This window comes from Patagioenas fasciata, chromosome Z (assembly GCF_037038585.1).
Source record: "Patagioenas fasciata isolate bPatFas1 chromosome Z, bPatFas1.hap1, whole genome shotgun sequence".
NCBI lineage: Eukaryota > Metazoa > Chordata > Aves > Columbiformes > Columbidae > Patagioenas > Patagioenas fasciata.
The window spans coordinates 77,328,772-77,354,156 of NC_092560.1; the positions used below are offsets into that span (position 1 = coordinate 77,328,772).

The 25,385-nt window shown below is 38.7% G+C and overlaps 1 protein-coding gene across 3 annotated transcripts in view; it reads left to right on the forward strand.

The window, feature by feature from the left end:
- The window catches only part of KIAA1328 (KIAA1328 ortholog), a 177,367-nt gene that overhangs the window by 132,304 nt on the left and 19,678 nt on the right, over window positions 1–25,385 (forward strand). For all 3 annotated transcript variants that reach the window (XM_065861688.2, XM_071801873.1, XM_065861689.2), the window contains exons 9-10: window positions 6,902–7,086; window positions 14,214–14,322. In XM_065861688.2, the coding sequence (XP_065717760.1) occupies window positions 6,902–7,086; window positions 14,214–14,322 (294 nt within the window). The remainder of the gene's footprint in view (window positions 1–6,901; window positions 7,087–14,213; window positions 14,323–25,385) is intronic.

Here is a 25,385-nt window from a genome sequence, read left to right on the forward strand (position 1 = left end):
CTTGCTGGAACGACAGCTGCTCTGCTCTGCTCTATAAGAAAGGCCAAACACACAATCACAGCATTTTGTCCTGCTAGAGCTTTGCCAGTGTGTTTTCTGTGGCCATTTCTCTGTGACTGTCTGAAAGCCTTTATGCTGGAATTTTCTTTGGATTCAGAAGAGAAGAGAGAAAAGTAATCAGAGCTCTTTTTGCTGTTTATTAGGAAAACGAAGATATGTGGGAAAGGCTCTGTTAGGGAGTTGAAATATAGCTAACAAAACAGAATGAGGACAGGGCTTCAAAGGGAAGGCATTAATATAATTTTAGGTGAAATTTAGCTCAGTTCTTGCTACAAATGGACCTCTAACTGTGTATATTAAGTGAAGTCCTGACTTCATTGAAGATAAAGGCAGTATTCTGATTGATTCAATGAGGCCAGGGTTTCACCTATGGCTGGTATGATCTAATAGGTCATTGCTAATTAAGAGCCGATGTGAAATCAGTTCTTGCTGGTGGAATTAAATATCTGAGCACCAGTTACTGGGGGAATGGGGAACAAACTGGTCTTTGAAAGAGTGGTATGGAGAAGCTGTGCTGTGGATTAATGTACCCAGGTATAGCTTCATATATGGAAAAGTTTTTAGCACAGTTGCTGGTATAAATCCTCCGAGATGAGAGAAAATGAAACTAAATGTGATAGATCCAAGAGAGTTGTTTCAACAGAAAAAACAAGAACAAAAAACCAAACCCAAACAAAACACACACACGAACCCCAAACCAAACCAACTAACCAACCAAAAAACTAACACAAAACCAAACAAAACCCCCCAGAGAATCCTGATATAACCACAGGCATTACTGGATTCCACAATGTTGAGACTGAAGAGGACTCTAAAAGGTGAAAGCTCTGCATCGCTCCTCAGCACCGTACTGTGTGCACACTGTTTTCTGTGATGAAAAATCCTTTGACTACAAGCAATTTGATAATATAAAATGATTGCTGAGGTGTTCCCCTACCTGTTCCTGCCTTGTGCCTCTTGCCTAGAAAAACATGTGAGAAAGAAAATGGACTTGGTCCCAAAGATCATGGGCCTGTTGGAGAGGTGGAACACTTCTCCCCTGGGGACAGGCTGAGAGAGTTGGGGTGTTCAACCTGGAGAAGAGAAGGCTCTGGGGAGACCTTATGTGGCCTTTCAGTCCTTAAAAGGGGCCTGTAAGTAAGATGGGGACAGACTTTTTAGCAGGACCTGTTGCAATAGGACAAAGGGCAATGGTTTTAAACTAAAGGAGGGGAGATCCATCCTGGACATGAGGAAAGATTTTTTTACTCTGAGGGTGGTGACACATTGGCCCAGGTTGCCCAGAGAGGTGGTCGATGCCCCATCCCTGGAGACATCCCAGGCCAGGCTGGACAGGGCTCTGAGCAACCTGATCTAGTTGAAGATGTCCCTGCTCATCGCAGGGTGGTTGGACTGGATGAGCTTTGAGGGTCCCTTCCAACCCAAACTGTTCTATGATTCTGTGATCTCAAAACTATAAATGAACATGGTCTCTAGAAAGAGAAGCAGCTGTTTCTTATTAACATGCACTGGATCCCAGCAGTGTCATTAACATGCGGATGCATCTCACATAAGCCTCAAACTGCCAAGTTTCATAATTGGGCCACAATATCTCACTTTAGGCTTGAATATGGCCTTCAAGGTCTGTAGTACTTAGAACACTGTATTTTTCCTGCTTTTTGAAGTAGGGGAAAAATGTTAAGCTTAGATTTTTTTTGAGCACACTATGTTTCATATTATAGCCTTTAGATTTGTAACTGTGTGTTTTTAAGGTTGTTGATCTGCTGATGTGAGCAGGTTGGTTTTGTGGCAAGGAGCACGAGGGTGTTCAGGGATGAGATTGCCCTGAAGTTCATGCTGTTGTTCTCCTGCTCACCTCCAACACTCTTACCCTCTTCCAGCTCTACTCAGCCATCCTGTGGTGTCGCAAAACCTACACAAAGCAGTTTCCCATGTGCTGCTTCTCTGGTGGCTTTTACATCTTGGCATCTTTCTCCCAGCTCCATTGGAAAGAACAGGCAGGATGTGTCCATTTAGAATAGGACTCTAGGTTGCAAATAGTGATGTACTAAGGAGGGATGTAAGCTCTGCCTCTGTTGCCAGATTTTTCCTTGTGATTATCTCTAAGCAGACACCCATGGTACACACACTAATTTCAGGGGTCTCCTTTTTTTGGTGAGTGTTCGGGAGTTTGTTCCAGTTCTCTTCTACCTTGGTTGACCTGTTTGCTGTCCAGGGGCTAAGCTTCTTTACTGCATCAGTTTCTTATCTTCTTTGCCTTGTGGATTAGGGTAATCACACTGCCCTACCTGACATGTTGGGGAAAAAAGAAAATCTGAGGCACTTGGTAGTTGTGGCTTACAGAGATTAACAGAGTACACTTGAGAAGACAGAAAAAATTGGGTTGTTCAGGAGTACAATGCTATTGCTTCTTAGATCCACTTGTCCAAAGTCTACAGTCCTTTTCTTCCCACGAATGTGTTTTTATTTGCTATGGAGACAACCAACTTCCCAAGCAGTCCAACTTTGGAACTGGTGGTTTTCAAAGGTGTCGTTTGATAACTTGGTTTAAACTGCCCTAAATTCAGACTCCTGCTGAAAAGAAGGTCCTGTGGTGTATTGACAGCTTCATCTTTGTTCCAGCACTTGTGGTTCTGCTGCTTCAGAGCTGACTCTGGAAACTACCATGGCTGAAAACTATCCCAGCTGAAGGGTGGGGGGGGAAAGCAATTTTCAGCCTGTTCGTCAAACTGCTTCTGAAATGGCAATACAGGTTCCAGCTACAAAAACGTATTGCTTGGGTTGTCTACTTATTACCAGTTTTGCATCATTAAGTGTTATGCCTTCTTGGCCTGATATAATTGCAGCAGATTGCACACATGAACTGTTAATTATTTTATTTTTAAAACAGAAATTGCGGAACAGGAAAATAACATTCCAACATGTTTGCTTTTGGAGCTAACCTACCACGGCAATCTGTTACTTTGATAATGGTTAAACTCGCAAGCCCTTGCCTCAACAGGGTGCAGCAGGGTACCATTAAGACAGCCATCTGTTGAACATATATACTGGAGGCATGAATTGCCTCGTATTTTGGGTTTCTGGCTAGTTATTATGTAGTCGCGTTCCCTGGCTGCCACTGATCTGCACTGAAAAATGCACGGAAAGATCAGAGTTCAGTGCAAGGTGAGTATCCCAATTTGGGATTGATGACTGGGAACCCATCAGACGAACTCTACGTATTGAGCAGAGAAGAGATGGAAACCTTGTGGGTGTCCACATGCTGGTAGTAAACGCTACTCTGTGGCAAGAGTCTTTGCTGCTTGAGTTGCTTAGTGATTCAATAGATCTGTAAAACTCCATTTGCAGACCAAGGCTCCCATTATGTTGGATTGATTCATCAAGATGAGCAGCTAAACCAAGTTAAATTCTATCAGAGTTTTCCTGCATTAATTTAAAAATGAATTTAGTTGGCTCTAAATGGACATTTGTTTTAGTATCTTGAAGAACTGACTTTTCCCTATTAAAGCAGAATAATGTATCTATATGGTGCCCTAACTTGAACAGTACATAAAGATTAGTAAATAAGACCCCATTAAAAATACTTATAATGTAAGTAACATGGGTCCCAATAGCCTTTCTAATGTCCATTAATGCTTATTCTGAGGATCAGAGCTCATTTTACTGAGCCATTTAGTCAAACCGTGTGATTATTTAGAAAGTTAATTCATGCATACTAAAATCTAGCTTAAGTAATGCAGAGGGTAGGAGGTAAAACTCTATGGAGACGATAGTCCTTTTTGTTATTTAATGATCAGCCATAATTAACTTGCAAATTTGAAATAATTAGAACAAATTAAAGGTATTTAACTTTGCCTCCCTAAAGAAAAATTCAAATTGCACCAAATGCAGCTTTAAATTATTCAAGTCTCAGAGGTCTGTGCTGGGTTTTTTTACAATGCCTTTTCTATGATGAGAATACCAATCTGCTTTTTGTCAGAAAGCATCCTATCAAGTAATTGTTCTTTATGTCTAATAAATGACAGCTATTCTTCTTTGTAAAAGTATTTCAGTCTCCGAAGACTACATCAGCATTTCCATGGCATTTTAATTCAATAAAACAAAAGGTTAATGTTTTTCTACTTTTTAAGGAATGCAAATACTAGCAGTATTCAATGGGTCCTGAATGACATTTAAAATTTGCCATTCACGCTCAGCAGGGGATATCGCGATATGAGGCACAGACGAAATGGAAAAAAGGTGTGTTTTCCTTTGGTGGTGTTGTACTTCGATATTCATAAGGAGGCAGCAGTGCTGAGACTCACTTTCCTGGCAATGCTACTCTACAACTCCTGCCTTAGTTACGTAGGTTAGGTAGGTTAATAAGGTCTTTATTTAGACAGTCTTCTTTGTTGTGCAGTTGCAGGGAGTAGCATGGAAATTCATCGTATATTGCGGTGCCCTGCAGGAAGTTCTACTAACCACGTTGCGTTTGAGTGATATCATGCGTTGCGGGATTTGAAAAGAGGCAAAGGACCTGATTTGTCACTTAATCTCTCTAGCTGTACATAACTCATCCATTTGGACCATATGTTAGTTTCAAATTCTCCAGGTTGCAATAGTCACAGCATTCGTTTTACTAATTATTCTGTAGGTAAATGAGTAACTGCGTTCTGATATATATATATATATGTATCTGGTGGGTTTTTTTTACTTAGGATTTCTTTGTCTAATTTTGGTACATTGTTAATTATTCAATTTTAGTATCTCTCTGCATTATCCTTTTCCCTCCTTGATCTGCACACCTCTCAGATTAAGTGTTTGTCGTTTTAAGATTTGACTCTCCTTACTTGAGCAAAAGTTTAGTGTGAGCTTTCTTTTGTTAAATACTAAAGAACCAGGCTCTAATTAATTGTTTAGTGAACTATAAATACAAATACACTTGCTTTTGTTATTTCCTCATAAATTAGCTTCTGCAGCTTTTTCTTGGTGTATGTTTCTGTTTCAATTGCCTCTGCCATAGCATTATTTAAACTGGAACTTGGTATTCTAGAGGTAACTGCACCATGTAGAAGGGGTATTGCAGTGAACCAGCAGAGTGATCGTCTCCTCATCTACAAGCCAAAGGTCACTGTCTTCACAGAAGATCCGTAGGTTGTAATTAAATGTACTTCAAAACCTCAGAAAGCATCCAAATAATGACAGCTTTGATGTTTATAATAGCTGCTAATCATCCAAGTACAGGCAAATGGAATATCAAGTCCTGTATTATCAGAGAAATCTGGTCAAGTATTACACCTTTAAGCCTCTTTAAACAGCTATTAGGGCCTAAACCCACCTCTTGCTGTGCTATGGGTTGCAAGAATTAGTAGGTTAAAAATTTTGTATCATTCAAATAAGATACTAATTTAGCCCACCATAAATTTTAATAACACTTTGCAATATTATTAGCGGCCAGAGTTTGAAGCCCTAAAGTAAACGGAGGTTATTCAGAGAAGTTTTTTCCAACACTTCAGCCAGTTATTATAGGTCATAAGCCATTATATAATGTTCTGCATTAATAATACAGGAGTAATACTAATTGTCCAACAGACGCAGTGGGCCCTATTAAACAATAGCTTATACAGCACATTGATTTGAAACTTTTAATTTAACTATCAATTGCTGATGGGAACATCAAATATCTGCTTTTTCCTCAGATGTACAATAACTTCAGTAGAGTAAGCTTTTAGGTAAAAGATTCTTGTGAATCAGCCTCCATAAAGCTGTGTCACAAATAATACAAACTCAGTGCCGATCTTGGGGTTGCTCCTGTAAAATGGTGCTTGTACAGGAAAACAAGTTTTATAATCTTCTGTTAATTTGGGAAGGCTAAATGTCACCCCCATGCTTTCAAGTACAGAAGTATAATCTTGGAATGCATTGTATTCCTTCATGTGGATAATCCAAAGATTTTTTCATGCTTTTAATTACCTTTTTGTAACAATGATGGGGCTAATGGGAATCCTCATTTAAAGCAGTAGTTGTTGCCCAGTGAGCTGTATTTGCAAGAGGTAGGTTGTCTTTACTGAAAGATGGGTCTCCACAACCTCCTGTCTGCCCAAAATGTTTTTGTGTCTGCAGAGACTGATTTCATGCATGCTCTACCTCGCGAAATTTGCACCCTGGTGTTATTGATGCATTATTTCTGATCCTGTGCAGAAGTTCATCTTGAACTATACTGATTTGGGTTAGCTTTCTCTCTTCTTACTCTAACCAAGCTGCTGCACTTACTGCACCAGATATTCTCACACCAGTTTGCTCATACATTCTCTATCCTGCTTAGAAGTTACTCTGTTCATTCATCTCACTTTTTGTCTCATCTTTCCTCATCCCTTGTCTTCTTGGGTTGATATATCATCTGCTTCTCTTTTGCAAATGATGACTACAGTTTTCTCCTGTTGTGTTCTTCTCTGTTTCTGCTTTATCCTAGCAAAGTGAGCATTTTTTAAACTACTTTTCCAACCTTGCTTCACTGTGCTGGGCAAAGTACTTCCCATTTCTTCATCCCACTTGTCCTGTCCTAACCACTCAGGAAATCCAGGACTTTATGCTTGAGGGAATGTGCCAAATACTACAGAACTCCAAATATAATTGTCAGAGTGCTGCCAGCTGCAGATAACCAAAGACTCCTGCTAAAGTAGGTTAGTAACTCTCCGATCTTTAGGCATCCAGCTTTCAGACATTGCAAATGAATTCAGCAAGAGCTCAACTGGCACCATGACAGTTACACTTCTGGAGAGTGAAAGCCGGGGACATGGCTGGGTGCATGTTAAAAGGGCTGAATTCATCACATAATAGCATGATCTTTCTTTCCTCCCAGTGTACCCATGTTGAAATGTGAAGATTATTTTCCAAGGACACCTCTAGTAAGCAAAACCTCCAGAACACCAGCGAGCAGTGGTGGGAGCAGTTCAGGGAAGAAAATGGCCAGTTTTGGTGCAAACATGGAAGACAGGCGAAGCCTTCTAATGCAAACCAAGAGGGAAGGCACCAAATCAAGGAAAGGTAAGGGGGAGCATGCTGTGTTGCAGGGCCATGAGTGTGCTAATGGCATTTAGAAATTGTGTATACATGTTCAAGAGTGTATCAGTAAAATGCATAATTAGAAGGAGAGGATTGCAAGTTACTTAAACTAAGAAAAAGTAGCTACGTTTAAAGTAATAAAAAACATAGAAAGCCTTGTAAATAAAAAGTGATCTTCTTGGTTAGTGTTCCTGATGGAAGGGAAAAAAATTAGACCTTTAGTCTCAAAAAGCTACTTCAACAATTCTTTTTGCTTTCCCAGCAAGCAGGGAATAAGTGCAGTGGGGCTTGCTCTTGAAATGTAATCTTCTTCACATTCATTTCCTCCCCAAGTAATGGCTCCACCATCGTAACCTGATATTTTGCCACACAGGGATGTCTGTACAGCTAGAATCTATCCTGCTCTTAGCTTAGTACCTCCATTTAAGGGGCAGAGAAGCCATCTTTCTTAGGAAGAGAAAGGATTGGGAACAAAAGCAGCTTGGATATTTCACTGCTGAGCCTTGAACATAATCCTTGGTTCAATTATGAGCTAGCTTTTTTTTTTTATTTTAACTTGTCAGCCAGTTTGCCATATATGTCAGCATAAAAATAAAGAAAATGGTAAAATGAGAAGAAATGTGGTGCAGTTCTCAAAGGAACAAATAACTTGTGTTATTGGTTAAGACCGTACCAACATTAAAAAGCAGTCCCTGTGAAGAAACTTTCAAAAGGGTATCATCAGCCTGGACCCAAACAGTGTCTGAGGTTAATCTCTTCCAAGGCACAGCTACAAAAGTTGGAAGCCTGTAAAGGGCTTGTGTCCAAAAAAATCAATTTCTAATTTGAAACAAAATCATTTTTGACTAACAGGGGTTCAAGACCCATTACTTTTGCTGTATAGTCTGCTGACATTTCACACTTTCTGTTGTGCACAATGAATCCTAATAGTCATTTTATAACATTGCTACACCAATCAATTTAAGCAAGAGAAAGCCGTTACAATTCTGCGAAGTTTCAGGGGCAATTTTCACTGATGGTTTTCTTTTATATTTTTTTCAGCTATCATTATTTTTTTCTTCTCTTTTCCTCTTCCTTCTCCCCCCTCTTTCTCAATACTGTAGTGATGAAATTGAGATTTTTCACAGTTGGATGATGGGTTTTGTTCCTTGGATAGGGATAGTCCTCAAAAAGTAATTTATTTTCCATAGATTCGGGGGGAAAAAAATCCAACCTAGCCTCTCCTTCATTCATTCATTTCATTTTTAGTATTTAGAAGTTACAAGCTGCACCTGGCTATTATGTGTAGCAGCTGAGCTGCACCTATGCTGATTTAGTGATTGTAATGGTCAGCATAATCTCTGAAGATGGTGAGTATCTTTTGCAAACGCTTCCTGGGTTTGCTGGCTTTGAAGATGTAGAGCTGCATGGCAAAATTTAACTTATAAACATTGGCACTCGCTGTGATACCAGATAAAGTTCAGAGAAATGCTTTCAAGCTGTGGAACAACCTCAGGTCTATTACTGATTTGAACGGCTTGTTTATCACAAGGCAAATTACCTAGCACTAATCACTGAAGTTGAAGTCTTCTGTATTTAGTACCTTTTTAATTGGCTTCCCTCTGTTATATGTTTGGACTCCTTTAACAAGCATACACACATACTTGTAAAGTGTTTTTTTTCCATCTTTGGGGATCACCAGGGCACAACATCAAGTTTCTTAATTCTAGTTAGCTCTGGACTTAGCTTTGTCTGTCCTTGCTCCTGCTGGATCTTCCCATCCGTTGCTGACCTGGTATTTCTGCTTCAGAATTTATTTTATGTATTTATTTATTTATTTATTAGGAAGCGATTATGTAGCATCTCACAAAAATAAAACGGTGGATGCTAACACTGTTTTCTGTGGTGAATTCTATAAAAATGGGGTATTTGCTTTACTGTGTCAGAGCGCTGAGCCGGCAAGCTTGGAGATCTCCCTTGGACAGTGGTCAGTACCTGCTGTGTCAACAGAAAATCATCTCTCTACTGCAGCACTTTTAGCCGAGCTCTAGCTAACCCACACTGTGTGGGGAAGAGGAATTAAGTCAACATGGTGACATCTAGAGACATGAAACTTGATATTATTTAGCCATGTACCTTAGGGTGGCCTTTTGGTCAGAAAACAGCATTGCTGGATACTGTGTACAGAAACGTGTCTGCTGAAAACTTCTTGGCAGGCAGATATTAACGTATTGCTGCAAAGGTTTGTTTTTCTCGTCCTTGATCTGTCTTGTCCGTTCATATTGTAAACTCTTCAGGATGGAGATGTCTCCAGGCACACCTTATGGCAGTGCTAGCGCTGACCTGGGCCTTTGAGTTCTCTGTATAATCTCCTTGTACCACTGGGAGTGGTGGGTGTATATGGGGGGCTGAGCAACAGTGTCCCTCCAAGCAACAGGGGCAGTTGCACCAGATTTTGGTGTTGTTAGTGTTGTCTTCTTCAACTACCTTTGTTTTCCTAGAATATATATATATTTTTTTCTTTCTTTTTTTTTTTTTTTTTTTTTTGAGAAGATTAAATGTTTAATCAGGAAACTATTCCCATGCTGGAATGATGGAAGGCTTTACTGCCCGCAGGACTGTTCACTTACTCTGAGTTCAGTGAGTCTGGAAAATGTGATTTTTGTAATAAACCCACTTTCCCTTTCTCCCTGCAGATGTTTAGTAATGGGAAGAAGAGCATTGTTAACCTGGTCCTCTCACCTTGTGGAGTGAAAGGGGCATTTCTCTCTTTCTGGGATAGAAGCTTACAAGATCAGCTTAAGCAATCAGCTTTTATTCTTTCTTTGATGCTTTTTGTCTCCTATTTCTGTTTGCTCCTTAATTTTTATTCCTTTGCTTTAGCAGGTGTTTGTGTCTTGTAGACAAACTTTTTTAGTTTTACCAGCAAAACTTTAAGCAGACAAAGCAATCCTCAAGTCTTAGATCTTTTCAGCAGTAAATTGTTTTTATTGGTGTCACCAGCAGCTGTGTCTATTTGTACTAAAATCTAACAGCTTGTCTAGTTAAAAAGCACTGGAGTAGTGTTTCTCATCCTTTCTGCCCTGGAAAAAATTTGCTTTTGGGCTGGGAAACTAAATTAGATTCTATCCATTACATTCTGCAATATTGGACACTTCTCTACATCTCTGTTTAAAGTCTTCCTCTTTACCACCTTCCTGAAATATCTCTGCATTGATACAAAGAAAGAATTATTTTTCCCTCTGTATCTGTTTGGGGGGAATAGCATCAGCATTATATTGTATAACGTGCATAGCTTCCTTTCCATATATAAAAGAAAAAGCTAGAGAAGGAAAATTATTTTAGGTCATAGAATCTGTAGTTTTCCAGGGGCTGATTTTTCCATGTAGTGTTTGTTTTTCAGTAGGTTTTCTAATGTAGCTTCTTAGGGATTCAGAATCTAGAACTTCGTCCCTTGAGGGAAGACTCTTCCCTACAATTGAATAGAGCAATTAGTTAATATTAGTGAAGCACTTTGAAGATATGAAGTACTATATAAATGTTAAGTATTATGAGTATTAGTATTATTCAATTCATAAAGATTTCTTTCATGATCATCAGCCTAGATTTTCCCTTTGCTTACTTTCATCCCATTGCTGCTTGAACCAGCCTCAACTGTATTTTTTCATTCTTAGTGTTTATACTTTCAAAACATAGACTGATCCACTTCCTTGCTTTCTTCATGTTTTAGTTGTCTGTTTCTCAAGCAGAAATATACTGCTGTTTGAATTTTCTCAAATGAGACTTTAATCTACTTTAAATCATTCTTATGCCAAGCTAAACAAATTGAAAATAGTATTCTTAACATTACCATTTAGAAGACATCTGTAATTGCTTTTGGGTACCTTGCCTTGCGAGCTTACATCTAGTTTGTTTTTTTGCTATTCTTTGCTACTCCAGGTTCTCTCAATTGGTGTCAGGATTTAGATTATCACACCATATATGAGCTTTTTTTAAATTATTATTTCAAGGGTGAATGTGTCTATTCTTTTTCCATGTTTCTTGCTTCTCTAGATCATCTGCAAGGTCTCCAGTCTCATACTGTCTTCCAACACCTGCAAATCTAATTAATTTGCTGTCATTTGTATCACCCCGGTTCTCTATGACTTTTCATAAATAATTACCAGTCACTTCATAAATTCATTAACTAATTCCCTTTAGCCCTGAAATATATATCCTTCAGACTAAAGAATTTCAGTCTTTTTTTTTTCTCCCTGATAATTTCTTTTCATCAGCTTTATATAGGCAGGTATTATACATCAACATGGTCTTCATTATCTTCTACTTGCCAATATTCCTTTTCTCTATTTTTTCTCATAGTATATTTTAAAATTATTCGTAGCTTAGCCATATTAGCATCATTATTTATTAAATCTTCTTTGTATATTCATAGAGCCTGTTTGCTCCTTGGTGTTTCTTTTCCCATCAATTGACTCGCATGCCTTTTTCAAGGTGTATTTTGAAACACTTTTTTATTTAGATGTGCATTTATTCAGGATTTCTTGCTACTCCTGTTTTACGTCTGCGCGGCCTAACAGCATCAGTATATTCCTGCTTAGTTCCTTTTCTTGTTTTCCATTTCTAGCCCTGGTAATATTTTCACACTTGGGTCTTTGAATAGTCCCCTTGAGGCTGTATTGGCCACTTCCAAGTCCATATATTTTCTTTTTCAGAGAAATACATCTACTTTGCTATGAATGTAGTATGTTGACAGTGTGCTAGCCTTTTCTTCTATTAGGAATTGAATATATTCTCCCATGCTCACCAGGTTTTTATTACTTTGGTATTAGTTTCTTAAAATCTAGCTGCCTCATTCCACTGTCAAGTGAAATGATTTTTAAATATCTCTTATCCAATCATAAAGCCAAAAGTCTAAGCAAGAGGCTTCCAGTCTTTATATGCATACCCACTATTTTCATCATGGATTGGCAGACTATCAAGTTACCAGGGACACATAATCAACATATATCCCCCTGGTATTTCTTCCTTCACTGATAATTAACTCTTTGTTAGGTGAGATTTTTTTCGCGGCATGGTGCTGAAGCACAATGCATTCTAGCAGGACAATAAAAATCCATTTTTGTTTGTTAGCTTCCCTAGAGTACATGTTAAAACATGTGGTTTTACTATATTGTATATATTTGTATTCCCCTTAAATCAGTGCAATATTTTAAATAATCTTAATCCCATGGATGTGTGTAAATTTTGCGCTGAAGCTGGAATTACAACCTTGTTGTGTGGCTTCATGTTCTAGCCTGGATGGTAGATAATATTGCTGTTCAGAGAGCTGAGAAAAATTTACGCATGACAGAACTACTTGAAGAACTGAACACTGATTTGACTTAAATTTTTGCTGAGACCTGTAGTTTTCACTCTACTTACTGTTAAGTGATGTTGTTTGGACAGAGCTAATTAGGCTAGATTTAAAAAAGCCCAAACCCTCAGGCTTTTGTGTAGGAGATCAGATTACTCCTAATTTGCCTATTCCACTTACCTCTGACTGCCTGTATGCAAGCTGTCTGACTAAATCCCATCTATAAGAACAAGTTCTCAGGAAAGTGGGTAAAATGGGGAAGACGGGTGTAAAATTGGCTGGACCACCAACCTCAAAGTGTTGTCATCAGTCCCATTGACAGCCAATTGCTAGTTGGCCAACAGCAATCTGACAGGATGTACCTTCTGCTAGTTTGCAGGCAACGCCAGCTGGGGAAGTGGTCAACATGCTGGAGAGTATGGCCTAGTGTTCAAGGGACCTTAGCAGGCTGGGAAAGTTGTTTGACAGAATCCTGTTGAGGTTGAATGAAGGAAATACCAGTTCCTTCAGCTGTGTTAGACTGATCTCATACAAGAAGACCAACTGGGTGCTGACGAACAGACGTGTAGATGAGGTTCTTAGGGACATGAGTTAGTGCCAGTGTTGGACTTGATGGTCTTGAGAGTCTCTTCCAGCCAAAATGATCTACGATTCTATGAACCTAGAAAGCAGTTTTGCCAGGAAAGAACTGAGTGTCCTGCTGAACAGCAAATTGAACGCATGTCAGCAATGTGCCAGTGATGGAGTAACGAAACCTCATACTGGGCCATAACAGGAAAATTGTGGTCATCATGTTGATGGAGTGACACTTCCACTTCCATCAGCCCTGGTGAGACTGTATCTGTAGAGTGCTATGTCCAGTTTGTGGCTCCATGGTGCAAGGAGAATATTGACAAAACGTAGGGAGACTAGCAGAGGCAACCAGGGTGGTCAGAGGGCTGGAGCAGATGCCCTCCTGGGACAAGCTGAGAAAGCTGGGTGTGTTCAGCCTTAAGAAGAGACGATTCAGCACAGATCTTCGTGCTTTCTTCTGCTACCTAGGGAGAGGTTGTAGAGAAGAGGGAATGAAACTGTTCTTGGAAGTCATCAGCCAACAGAGCAAGAGACAACGGGAAAAAATTACAATTCAGGAAACTCAGATTAGCTATACAGAAAACATTTCCACTGTGTGGGTGGTCAAACACTGAAATCAGAGAAGTTTCCCGGAGAGGCTGGTTTTCTATCAGTGGAGACATTAAAACCTAACTGGAGAAGTGCCCTAAAGCTGATATTGTTGTCCTCACTTTGAACAGAGGATTGAACTGCATGACCTCCAGGCTTCACCTTTCAACCTAGATTATTTTGTAATTCAGGGGTTACTGGGAGAGAGGAAGAAGGAATGGACTAATAGTTCTATTTTATTGAAAAAAAAAATACAATTATAGTGATATTTACACTTGGGAAACTAAGATCTTGTAACATGTCATGAAAACTGTATCTGTGAAACAAGCTGAATCCTCTGGACCACAAGAGAAGTGCAAGTCTGTCAAACTTTGGGTAGTAAGATGGACGCTGTAGAATGTGACTTATTCTACAGATTTGATTCTACGTGATCCTGAAATGCATGCTGTGCACAGAACTGTCAGCTGATGAGGTCTTTGATTGCCATTTCACTGTATACATGGCACTCCAAAAATGTTGCCTTTTTCAGTCCCAATGTTCTGTAATAATGCAGAATCACAAAACATCTGTCCAAAACTTACAGGCTTCTGATGTCTGGCTTGTCTTCATTCCACAGGGACGACTTCAGGACCTAGGAATTATGCAGCCACATCGCCTGTGCTGATAGGCAGCAGCAAAGAGCTTGCAACCACAGCCGCATCACCAATCCAGCATGACACTTTACGGTAAGCCGCTAGGTAATCTCTGGTTTAAGATTCTGCAAACACAACCGTCAAATTCTCTTAGGTGCAGGGAAGTGACTGAATTTCTATGATATTTCATGTTAGCATGAGCTGGAAAATATAAACCAAAAACTGCCATATCCTTTTGACATTTATAGTAAGCCTTAAATTGCTTGTTAGAATAAGAAAAGCAGTAATATGCCAAGTTCTAACATTTTAATTTAACTTAGATTTTGAACAGAAAGTTTTTATGTTCCAAGTCTTGACATATTAAATACATTTGTAAATAATTTGAATGGATGGTGTTAACCCCTGTTAGGTTTTAAATCCAGCGGAAGATTTTAATCCCCCTGTATTTGCCCTCCCCTTCCATATTTTATCAAATGGCATTTATTTTAAAATGTTTTGTACCAGAGTTATTTTATGTTTAATGACAAGCAACAAAATCACATTAAGTCAGCAATTCCTGATTATACTGTATATCTGCACTAAATGCACTGGAAAAGCAGCATTATCACTTCTGCTCCAATGAAGAAACAGAAAGCAGCATTGTTGTTAGACTTAGAGTCTAAAAAAAACTTGCCTTCTTTAGGCAGGATTACAATTCTCATGGTAAGTGCCTCAAAAAACGGTATACAATCCTTGTGTTTCTTTATCATATCCCACATTTTTTCACCAAAAAAAAAAAAAAGAAAAAATCTTTAGTTAAGCAACAAAGTAAATGCAGATTAAAGTATGAATTTGCTGTATTTTGCACCACTAGTTGGATGACAAGAATGTACAACCGTTCATAAGAAGAGTTAAATGTTTCTTGGAGGATGAGAGGGCTTGAATCAGATTTAATCCTCTATTGGCCCAGTGGACGAGGAAAATGTATGCTTGATATCATCCCTGTATTTTTGGCAGCAGCTGGCATTTTATTTCTATCTTCTGAGAGAACTTGCGATATATAATAGGTGAAAAACCACTATCAATATTGACAAATTTGTACTTACTTGCTATGGAAACACTTTTTTTTTTTTTCCTTCTGAAGGAAGGGGATGATAATTCTGGGAGGATTTAAGAACTGAGATAGATTGGGCTCTTTTTCCCACAAGTAACTGTTCAAACAAACAGAAACCACAAGATTGCCTAAGCATTTCTCTTAGAAGCAAGGGTTACTTTTACAAGCTAGTAATATCAGAGTGTAAAGATACTGCTTGATACTGTCTAATAGTGATAAGTTGAGATTCCATTCAAGCACTGAGGAGTAGATATAATTATTCACATCATACAACAACTGCTCAGAAAAAGGAATTTTATTCAGCAGGATTGATGGTCCATTCTTTCTCGCAGAGGGGAGTAAAATATTTGTTGAAATATGCTGTTAGAAATCATATCAGATAAAGTGATCAGTAAAAGGAATCTGATTAGCTGTCATCCTTAAAAGCTTATTCTACCAGTTGATGACAAATTGTGAAAAATCCTGTATTTCTGGGGTGCTCTCTCCCACTCTTCCTCGCTTTCTTTCTCTGCGCTGGTGCTGCAAGTATAATTGACCAGTTTAAGCAGCCATGTTGTGCTTTCCCTTACTCATGGCCTTCTCTAATTGAAAATGGTAAATGGACAAGTATTTCTGTGGAGACCTAAAGCTGATCCTATCCTTCATCAAAAAACCTGCTTGGGCAGCAGGTCAGTCTCAATTTATCACTGAATGGTTATAAGCTTAGACTGCAGGTTTAACTAACTAAATTAATCAATATTGAGAATTATTGCTGCTTTTGTGCCACTAAAGTTGGGGTTTGTCAGCATGTTTGTTATAATCTGTGATCTGGGGTGGGGGGGGATGTTAACAGCTTAACCACAACAGTTGGCACAGACCTGAAACTTGCAGCACAAAGCCCTAGCCTAAGAGCAAATTTATTTATTCGGCAGTACGTGTAAACCTAATTACTTTTGACTATTTAAATTCATAGGACTAGATTCAACTCGTGTTTGTGCCAGCTTCAACTAGCACAAACCCTGGCACCTGGCAGTCGCAGCGATGGAAAGGCTGCCAAGGAGAAGGTGTTGGAAAGCGACAGAAGCTCCCTGCCAGCGCAAGGCATCGGGGTGCGGGCGCAGCTTTTGTGGGGGGCTGGCTGGATAAGCAGGCATGGCAGGTAGAGGATGCGTTGGCTCGATAGTTGGTCTTGGCAGGGCTCAGCTGGAGGCTTCGGCGCGCTACAGCTCTCTCCTGCTTGAGAAAGCATCGCTGCAGTCCTACTTTCTTCTCTCTCTTGGGATGAATCACATCTGGGACAAGAAACAGCGTCCCTAGAAGGTAAAGTTGCACGGTTTGAGAGCCTTAGGCCTGTGGAAGGAGCAGACTTGTAAGAATGAATGTGCACAAGGTGGTTTCAGTGATATCTCTGAAAGAAAAATAGCATTTCTTTATTTGGCATCCCAAGTTGGGCTAGTATTGAATTTATTCGCCCATCATGCTTCCGTGCATACCTGTCGCTGCTTTCCGTAATACAGCCAAGCATTGCATGTTTGCTTACCAGTGTTCTTAAGCCAAGTGTCTACACCTGTGTGAGCCCCTTGAAACTCCGTTCACAGCAGGTCTGGAAAGCTTTTCTACTCCATGTAGTTATTTATCTAGACCAAAGTGATATATCTGAAAAAATAAAAATGTCACAGTCAGGGTTGGGGCTGGCCAAATTTGGAAGAGTAAGTTTGTTTCCTACCCCTAAAGCATAGTTCCTCTGACTGTCTTAAACGTTACCTTTTTGGAGACCAGGGACATCTTTCTCATAACTGCTGCTTGCCTAGAAGAAAGACTCTGGGTTTTGGCTGTGAGCTGGAAGGAGGAGGCAGTAGCACTGGTGTGCTTCCATTTAGTAGTGGAGGACTTTTAACATAAACTAGATGTCATCTCAAGTATAATCAAGCACTGATTTCAGCAAAATAAGTGTTGTGTTGCAAAGCAGAAGTGAAACTGCTCTAAATCAAAGTATTAAGCTATTCTTTTTTAAACAAAAAAGTTTTAAATTGTGCGTTGTGAAAGACTGTTTAATTTGATTACAGCCCTGGTGCAATTGTCAGGCTCTCCCCATGCAGAAACAGTTGTAGTGTTGAGTTTGGCACAGTAAGTCCTGTAACACTGCGGATAATCAAGCACTTAAAAAGACACAGGCAAAGGTTGTTCTGCTCACCATGGAAACAGATAATTCTGCTGTAACGTTTTTCATTTTGGGCACCTAAGAAGTGAATTTAAGAACAGTTAGGTAAATTAAGGGATTGAGTGATAGTATGGGATTTCAGCATTAAGCCTATGTTTTCTTGTTGCAGTTTTAAATCAGAGCTTTAATGCTAGCTGAATGCATTGTCTTGGAGTGAAGTTTCTTGTAGCCATTAAAATAAGTGATTTAGAAGTTCCTGCACTATGAATACTGTATCTGAGCTATATTATTATCTGTTTGACTACAGTGGCCTGTTGGAGTTTTTATAAACAGATTGTATTGCATAAATTTGTGTTTAGGGACATTTTAAAAACAAAACTATTTACCCAATTGCCCAGCACATCTCAGGTGAATGTGTATTCAGGGACTTTTAAGCAAATTAATATCTGATGTAAAATATAATGTGCAGAGTTGTATACTTAATAATGCACACTGGAGTAGATCTGTTATGCTGAGTGTTAGGAAATACGACAGTGATGAGATTTAAGCTTTTGCCTTATGCAATAGTTACCTTTCAGATCTGTGCACACTGGATGCTTAAATACGGTTCTGCTCTTGAGACGATACTGTGAAGTTCCTTCTACTGCAGAGTCTTGAAGCACTGCCAAATAAATAGGTTATTTTTTCCCCTTTAGGATCAGACACCATTCAAGGTTCAAAAGGAGAATAAGGAGGAGAAAGCTTTCATTCCAGATGTAACTTAAGAACATTTAAGTGTGTTTGGAGTGGGGTGGTGGGTTAGGTGCTGAATGTGGTAGGAGACACAAGTTTTGCCTACTCCCAAAGAAAGCTAGCAGCACAAAAAAGTCCAATATAGTTCCATATGCAAGTGATAAAACCAGACGTTGGCAAATTAATCTCTCTTATTCACAGTGTAGGTTGTTAATTGTTCTCTCTGCTGGCTGTCGATATAATGTGAAATTTTCATTCCCCATTCAAGATGGAAAAAGTTGTGGCTGAAAATGTTAACATTTGCATTTTTATTTGTTGATTTATTTAAAGGACAGCCTCTCTTACAGCAATCCATCACTCAGTGACACCCAAAATATGAATAATGTATTGTAGACTTGCGGTTACAATGTGTAATAAGTGCCAGAGACAGTAGAAGAATATTAACTATGTTGCAAATGTAATATTTATCGACTGGTAGTTTATTGCTTTCGAGGTTCAATAATACTGACCATAGGACATTAATATCACTTATCTTGATTTTAGTTGGGCACCTCTGTATGTAGAAATAACCCATCTATCTCATACTTACAAAATAAATGTGAATAAATGTGAATTTTACAGCGCTTTGTAAGAAGTGCATTATAGGTTTCTTTGCTTAGTGCTCACAATTCTCCTTTTCTGCCTTCTCGTTTACTTATATCTGACATTGATCCCACTCCAGTTGCCTGACCCAGATGGTGAGCACCTCAGCACGTTTCTAGGCGCTTTATTTACAGGTTGCATTATGATCTTGTGCCTCTGATGGTATCTGGACCAAGTCTCTCTTCCTGTTAAAGATCAGTATGAAAAAAGACTGTCAGATAGTTTTCTAGTGCTTCTGTCTGAAAAGACGATGGCTGAGAGGCTAAAACAGACTTCTCTTTTGGAAAGACATGCATAGCAAATCTAAATCATCTCTCTCTTAGAGGATCGTGGCTGTCAGAAATAGAAGCGTTTAATTAGGTCAACAGTTGTTACTGTAGACTTGGCATTTATTTTAAATCAATGAATAGAAATACATTTGAGCAATTTTGGAAGGTTAGGATTTAAAATTAAGTGTTTTTGAGAACCAACATTTTCTTGACACTCTGCTTAAGGAAAAAAGTTTGCAATAAGGCTACACTATAGTAGTAAATCAATCAGTAGTAATCATTCCCATCTTCAGTACTTGCTCCAGAGTTTTGCTTCAGAAACTGATACAGACTGGGCAAACACTACCCCTTATCTACGCTGTTCGGTTACGACCACTAAAATCTTTGAAGTCTCAAGGGTGAAATGCAGATGTGAACCCAGGACTGGGATCAAAACCAAATTTAACAGTGGGAGATTTCAAGCTTCTGTTGAAATCAGATTTCACTTGTGAAGCCTGGCTCTTGGGAAACTTGGAATTGGGTTCAGCCATGAAAATGATAAGCCTTGATTATATTTCGTGTTGTCGACATCGAGTAAATTTTGAAATGACATTCTGTATTTACATCCGAGGTTATCAAATTTAACTCATCAGCAGCTTCCTTTTCTTAACGGTGTGTAACAGGAACACCTATTTGTGTCAAAGCAGCCTACCTAATAGCTGCTTTGCGATAACAGTTTCGGTGTGTCCGTCGCTGACAATGAAAATCATATTGGGAAATTCTGACTTGCAGTGCAAAAGGATTAATGTTAATTAGCAACTGTTGACTGTAATTGTCACCCTCATTAGAATGCAGAATTATGTATTTCTTAGTTATAAATAACCTTCCTAATTGTACTTGATGTATGCCAGTTTAATCAAAAAGTACACTTGCAAACAGGCAGATATTTGCATTAATCTAGCACTGGATCTTTGAGTCTTTTTTGATCGTCTTTTATTGCAAAGTTGACTAGTTGGGGGAGGTCTATTACAGCTACATATCCTTTACACATTTTTTTATTCAGCTCTGTGGATCTGACAGGATTTTGTATTAAAATGAGGGGAAATGTCTTCTGGGAATGTTCAGTGCAACAGAAAACGTGTCAGTTTTGAAGTAGTTGGCAAGGTTTCCATCATTCAGTGGTATGACAATTTGAAAGTAATAATAAGCAAAGCAAAATAGCGTACAAATCATATTATGAAGCTGACTTAACTCTTTCAGTCTGCTTCTTACCATAATTTTCATTGTTATCTTAATTCCCTTTTTTTTTTTTTACCTTTTTTTTCTGTGCGCTGCTTTTGCATGTTCTTAAATACCACATTGAATCTTAAGTGAGTGTTGGTTCATTGGATGTTCTTCCCTTTTGCAGTTGTAATCACAGCGATAACATTTTTTTAAAAAAAATACTTTTAGCTTCCTTCTGGTTCTTGCTTTACCTCTTTGTCAAAAAAACCTGATTTGACTGTCTTTTCTTTTTCCAGTGATAGTCTTTGCACTGTAACTTTTAAACATTTCCTTGGAATTACTATGATGCCAATTTCTATAGAACTTGACAAATTAAGACCAGTCTTGGTTTCTCTTGTCATGGTTCATTTAAGGGACTGTTTTGTATGGTTCTGTTCCCAGCACTGTAGTCACTTCTCTGCTACTTCTCCTTCAGGGGAGCCTCCTCTTGGGTTTGTCTTTTTGGAGATGGGAGAAATTGAGTAACAGTATGTATAGAATAATTACATTTCACTCTAAGAAGCCATTCTCCCAAAATATAGCTCTGCCATTGTTCCACCACATTGCTTAAGTGTTGCTTTTTTCTCTCTCCTTCACCTGCCTGGACTTTCAGGCTATAAACTCTTCTGGGCAGGATCCCGGCACGGTGAATCTCCGTGCTTGGTTGGTCCATGTAATAACGATGATTAATTGTGATGCTAGTATAGTTAGGGTGGAATTCATCTTGCTTATATTGAGACAACTGAGCTAGTTACCCTCAGCTCCTTTTAGAGTCGATGACTTATTTTAGGATCAGCTAAATCACCTTTTGGTGATACCTGTCATCCCGTGGACTGTAAAATAAGCCCAGAGTAACGTGCACTGACACCTTATCCCTCTTACAGCTGAATATGTGGAACTAAAAATAAGTTGTTTGTCATTCGTATTTTGTTTATGGATTGGAAGCAATTGCGGGGTTAACCTATGTGCTACATGGTCAGCACCTTGGTTATTAACACCATCTTAAGGCTCGCATTATAAATCAAGGGGCTTATGTACAGAACGCCCTGGGGAAGGGATTGGGTTTGTATGATTGTGAATGCACAGCATCTTCTCAGTGGAATGGAGCTTGTGGCGTGGCAACCAGTTTTAATAAAACTGTGGTGGTGGAGAGACAGGAGTTGTCACTGCTTTGGAGAATGCTTTTTAGGAGTGACACGAAAGGGTAGCGCCCTGTGACTCAACACGAGTGACCAGGATACTGCGGTGTTTCTGAGGTCTGAGCAGAACCTTGCAACCCATCAGTCAGTTCCCACCTCTCCTGCTCAAGTGTGGTGTGTGTTGGGAGAGGGTCTCACCGACCGGCGCAGCTCTGTCTTCTCCTTTGTATCCAGCTCATGCGTTGCTTACTTACAAAATAAATTATTTGCTTTCTGTCAGTTCAGGATGTTAACCAGCACTTTATACTATTTGATTTACCCTATTTCCAGTTATATATGTACTTGTTGTTTCCTTTGTGATATTCTGGTTCTCCGTCTCAATAAAGCCATCCAGCTTTTGTTTTTACTACCAGGAACAGCATAGAATCATCAGTGAATGTCGTCTCATTATTTGTCCTTTCTCTAGCCCACTTATGAATGCATTAAAGAGTTCAGGCCCTAACCAATTTCTCTGAGGCTCAACTGATGACCTCCCTGGCCAGTTTGCAGCAGACCAATTTTAATGTTTTCTCTTTATTTCCTGTCTCTTAAACAGTTATCTATCTACTAATGGATTTTCCTTTTAGTTTATGGAAACTTTTAAGTCTTTGGTGATAGATTTTCTGGAGAGCTTTTGGAACTCCAGGTAGACTATATAAACTGTATTTTCCTTTTTTGGATGTATGATAATTCTACAAATCTAGTAGAGGTCCCCAGTGAATTATGACTTAATAAAAAGCCTCTTCGTCAATATGTCAAGTTTATTGAATCTTTTTGTAATTTCTGTCAGTCTACTTGTTCTGAACATCAGACCTCTTCATTTGTAGAGTTTTGCGTCACTCTAGATCCCTTTTAAAAAAATGAAAAAGATATATTTGCCAACTTTCAGTGCCCCAGAACTGAGGCAGTTTTAGGCAATTAGTTACGTGCTATAGTTAATAGTTCAGCTATTTCATACTTGAGCTCCCTCAGAATTTTGAGAGAGTACCAGCTGATCCCAGCAATTTATTATTGTTCATTCTGTTGATTTGTTCTGTAATGTATTTATATGACACTTCAACTTGAGACACGTCTTCCACCATGTCCTCTGTGGCCTCAGAAACTTCCTAAGTTCATGCATAGTGAATACGTCAGCTCATTGAGTTTTTCTGCTATGGCCTTATCAAACCTAGGTGCTCCTTTTTAACTTTATCTCCTCTTGGCTTTCACAAATACTCAGTCTTCCTATTTTTTACATAATTACGGTGGGATTTGTTATTAGACATTATGCTTTTAGCAGGGTGACCCTTAATCTTTGGCTGGGATTTCTTGTGTGGTTTTTGTTTTGTTTTGTTTTGTTGATCTATCAGTTTGTTGGTTTTTTTATTTAAACCTGATGTGACGTAACTGTCTCCTTTACTGTTCCACTTAGCTGGTCTGACTCTAGTCTCTCGGAAGTCTTTCTCCATAGGTAATATCACTTTTGGAGCCCTGGTATAAATATTCGACAGGCGTGTGCCATTTGCAAACATTTTACCCTTTTTAACTGCTTCTCTTCTTTTTAACAAACTTTCTCATTTTTATATTGTTTCCAATTCTGAAGTGAAGTACTGCTGTAGTGAATTTTGCTTCACAGACACGTTGAAGTACATAATGTATGTTGTTACTCTTTGTCGGCACTTCTGAGCAATGCTGCCAGATGCAAGAGAGTTTGCGGAATGAACAACCCAACAGACTAGGACTCTTCAGCCTGGAAAAGAGATGCCTGAGTTTAGGGTACTATCAAAAGCTCATAAAATCAAAAGTGACATGCAGAAAATGAATAGGGAACAATTCTTCATTGTCTTGTCTACTGTCCCTCCGGCAGAATTGTGAGATGGCACATTCAGAGTGTACAACATTTAGAGACCAGAGATCCAGTAACCTGGTAGCCTGACTTCTCGTTGTTATTGTGTTCTCATACTCCAAGACTGTAGGTGTAGGTTTTTTTATAACTTATACAGCTTTTTTAGATAAAGTCATCCATAATATATGGGTTATAATAATGATTTTTGAATAGCTACATGTTCATCTCTTAATGTCTTTGTCGAGACGTTTCTGATGTAGAAATATCCAATATCTGGGTTTAAGTCTCAATTTCATAATATCACATATCTGGAATTAATTCAATAGGACATAATAACCGAAGATTCAGGCTCTGATTTTTTTTGTGAGTAAGGTAATGAAATAACCAGGCTGTTTTCCACAGTGTTTCAGTGTAAAGAATATTGAATTGTTCAATACATTTTTGTTTTGTGGGCTTTCCAGGATTACTTTTGGGAACCCTGAGTCATGTAACATACCTTCCAGTTTTCTGATACAGATTTGAAGGAAATAAAGAGTCAGTGGTTTAGTCCCTGCTCACAGATCTTTGTTCGAGCTGAGTGCACCAATTTGTACTGTAGATGTGACTTTTTCTCTTCTTAGACCACATTTCCTTTTCAAAAACACATGCTATTGAACATTGTTAAGTTTGGCTCTGTGGTGGGCTGTGACTAGAGCACTAAAGTTATCTCTTCAACATTAGGATAATCTTAAAAGAAAACAGTATCTTGAGCATTATTTTGCCATTTATTTAGTTGGAGATACTGATTATATGTAGCATTTAAGTTTCTCAGTAGAACATGCTTCTGGCTGCCGGGCCATTTGGGGTAAAGTGTGATAATTTTGATCCATTCTGTGTTGTTTATGAGGTTGTACTTCATTTATGGCCCTAAGGGAGGGAGGGAGGGAAAAGGTTAAATTATTTCATTTAGTCTGAATGTGCTGGGAGGGAAATAATTTGAAAACATGATGGAAGACTAAACCTCTTACTGAAAATAATATTGTATCATTGTTTTCTACCCCGTACAAAGTTTACTCTGTTTGTTTTAATAGTGGTGCCTTAAGTGTTGTTTTTCTCCTTTGGTTCTTCCCACAGAGAAGTTTTAAAGGATTTTGGTTTGATACATAGAGCTGGACAATACAGTAAAAATGAACTAGTTGAAAATGTCCCTGCTTATTGCAGGGGCCTGGATGAGATGACCTGAAAGGTCCCTTCCCAACCAAACCTGAATGAAATGAAAAAAATGAAACGAAACGAAAAAACTACTTTTGAAGTTCCATTTTTTTTTCTGTGGAAAACAAACATAGATATCCCAGAGTACTAATATATAATTTATGTATTTAAACTCTTTTAAAGGAGATTCGCAAAGCCTCTAATGCCATTGTACTTTTAACTTTCATTTTTGCTTCATCTGCATTGAATCATCTTTTACAACTTAAAACAGAAATTGGGTTTATTGAAACATTTCAGTTCTGATTATTTTTCAATAAAGATGAAGAAGTCTAACCTAATGAAATCACTGGAATGAAATGAGAAAAATTCAAAAAAAATTAATAAGCCGAAGACTTGCAGATTTTATTAAGTCACATTTGGCTGTATATTCTCAGTGTGTACTGTCTTGGATCAGTAGGGTGAGACACACGCCTCGTGAGGAACAACCTTTGCACTGTGAGACTGACTTTTTCTATTATGTTTCCAGAAGAGTTACTAGAAGCGAATTACCAATAGTTCTTGTCTGTGTAACTTTTGTGCCTCTAATCTCAGGACTGGGGTTTGATATGAGCAGTGATACTGGATTCCGAGTTTTTCCACCCCCCCATAGCTCAGATCTATAAATATGTTTTGTGGAATGTGTGCACATCTGTCAGTCTATCTGTGAAACATCATAACGTACAGGCAGCTTTATGATTTATGAGTTTGCAGGCTTTTTCATACTCTTAGAAATAAAATGTGTCCTGCTGCATGCAGATTATCTGATAATTCAGTGTTGCACCGTGTGGGAATATTTGCAGTATAA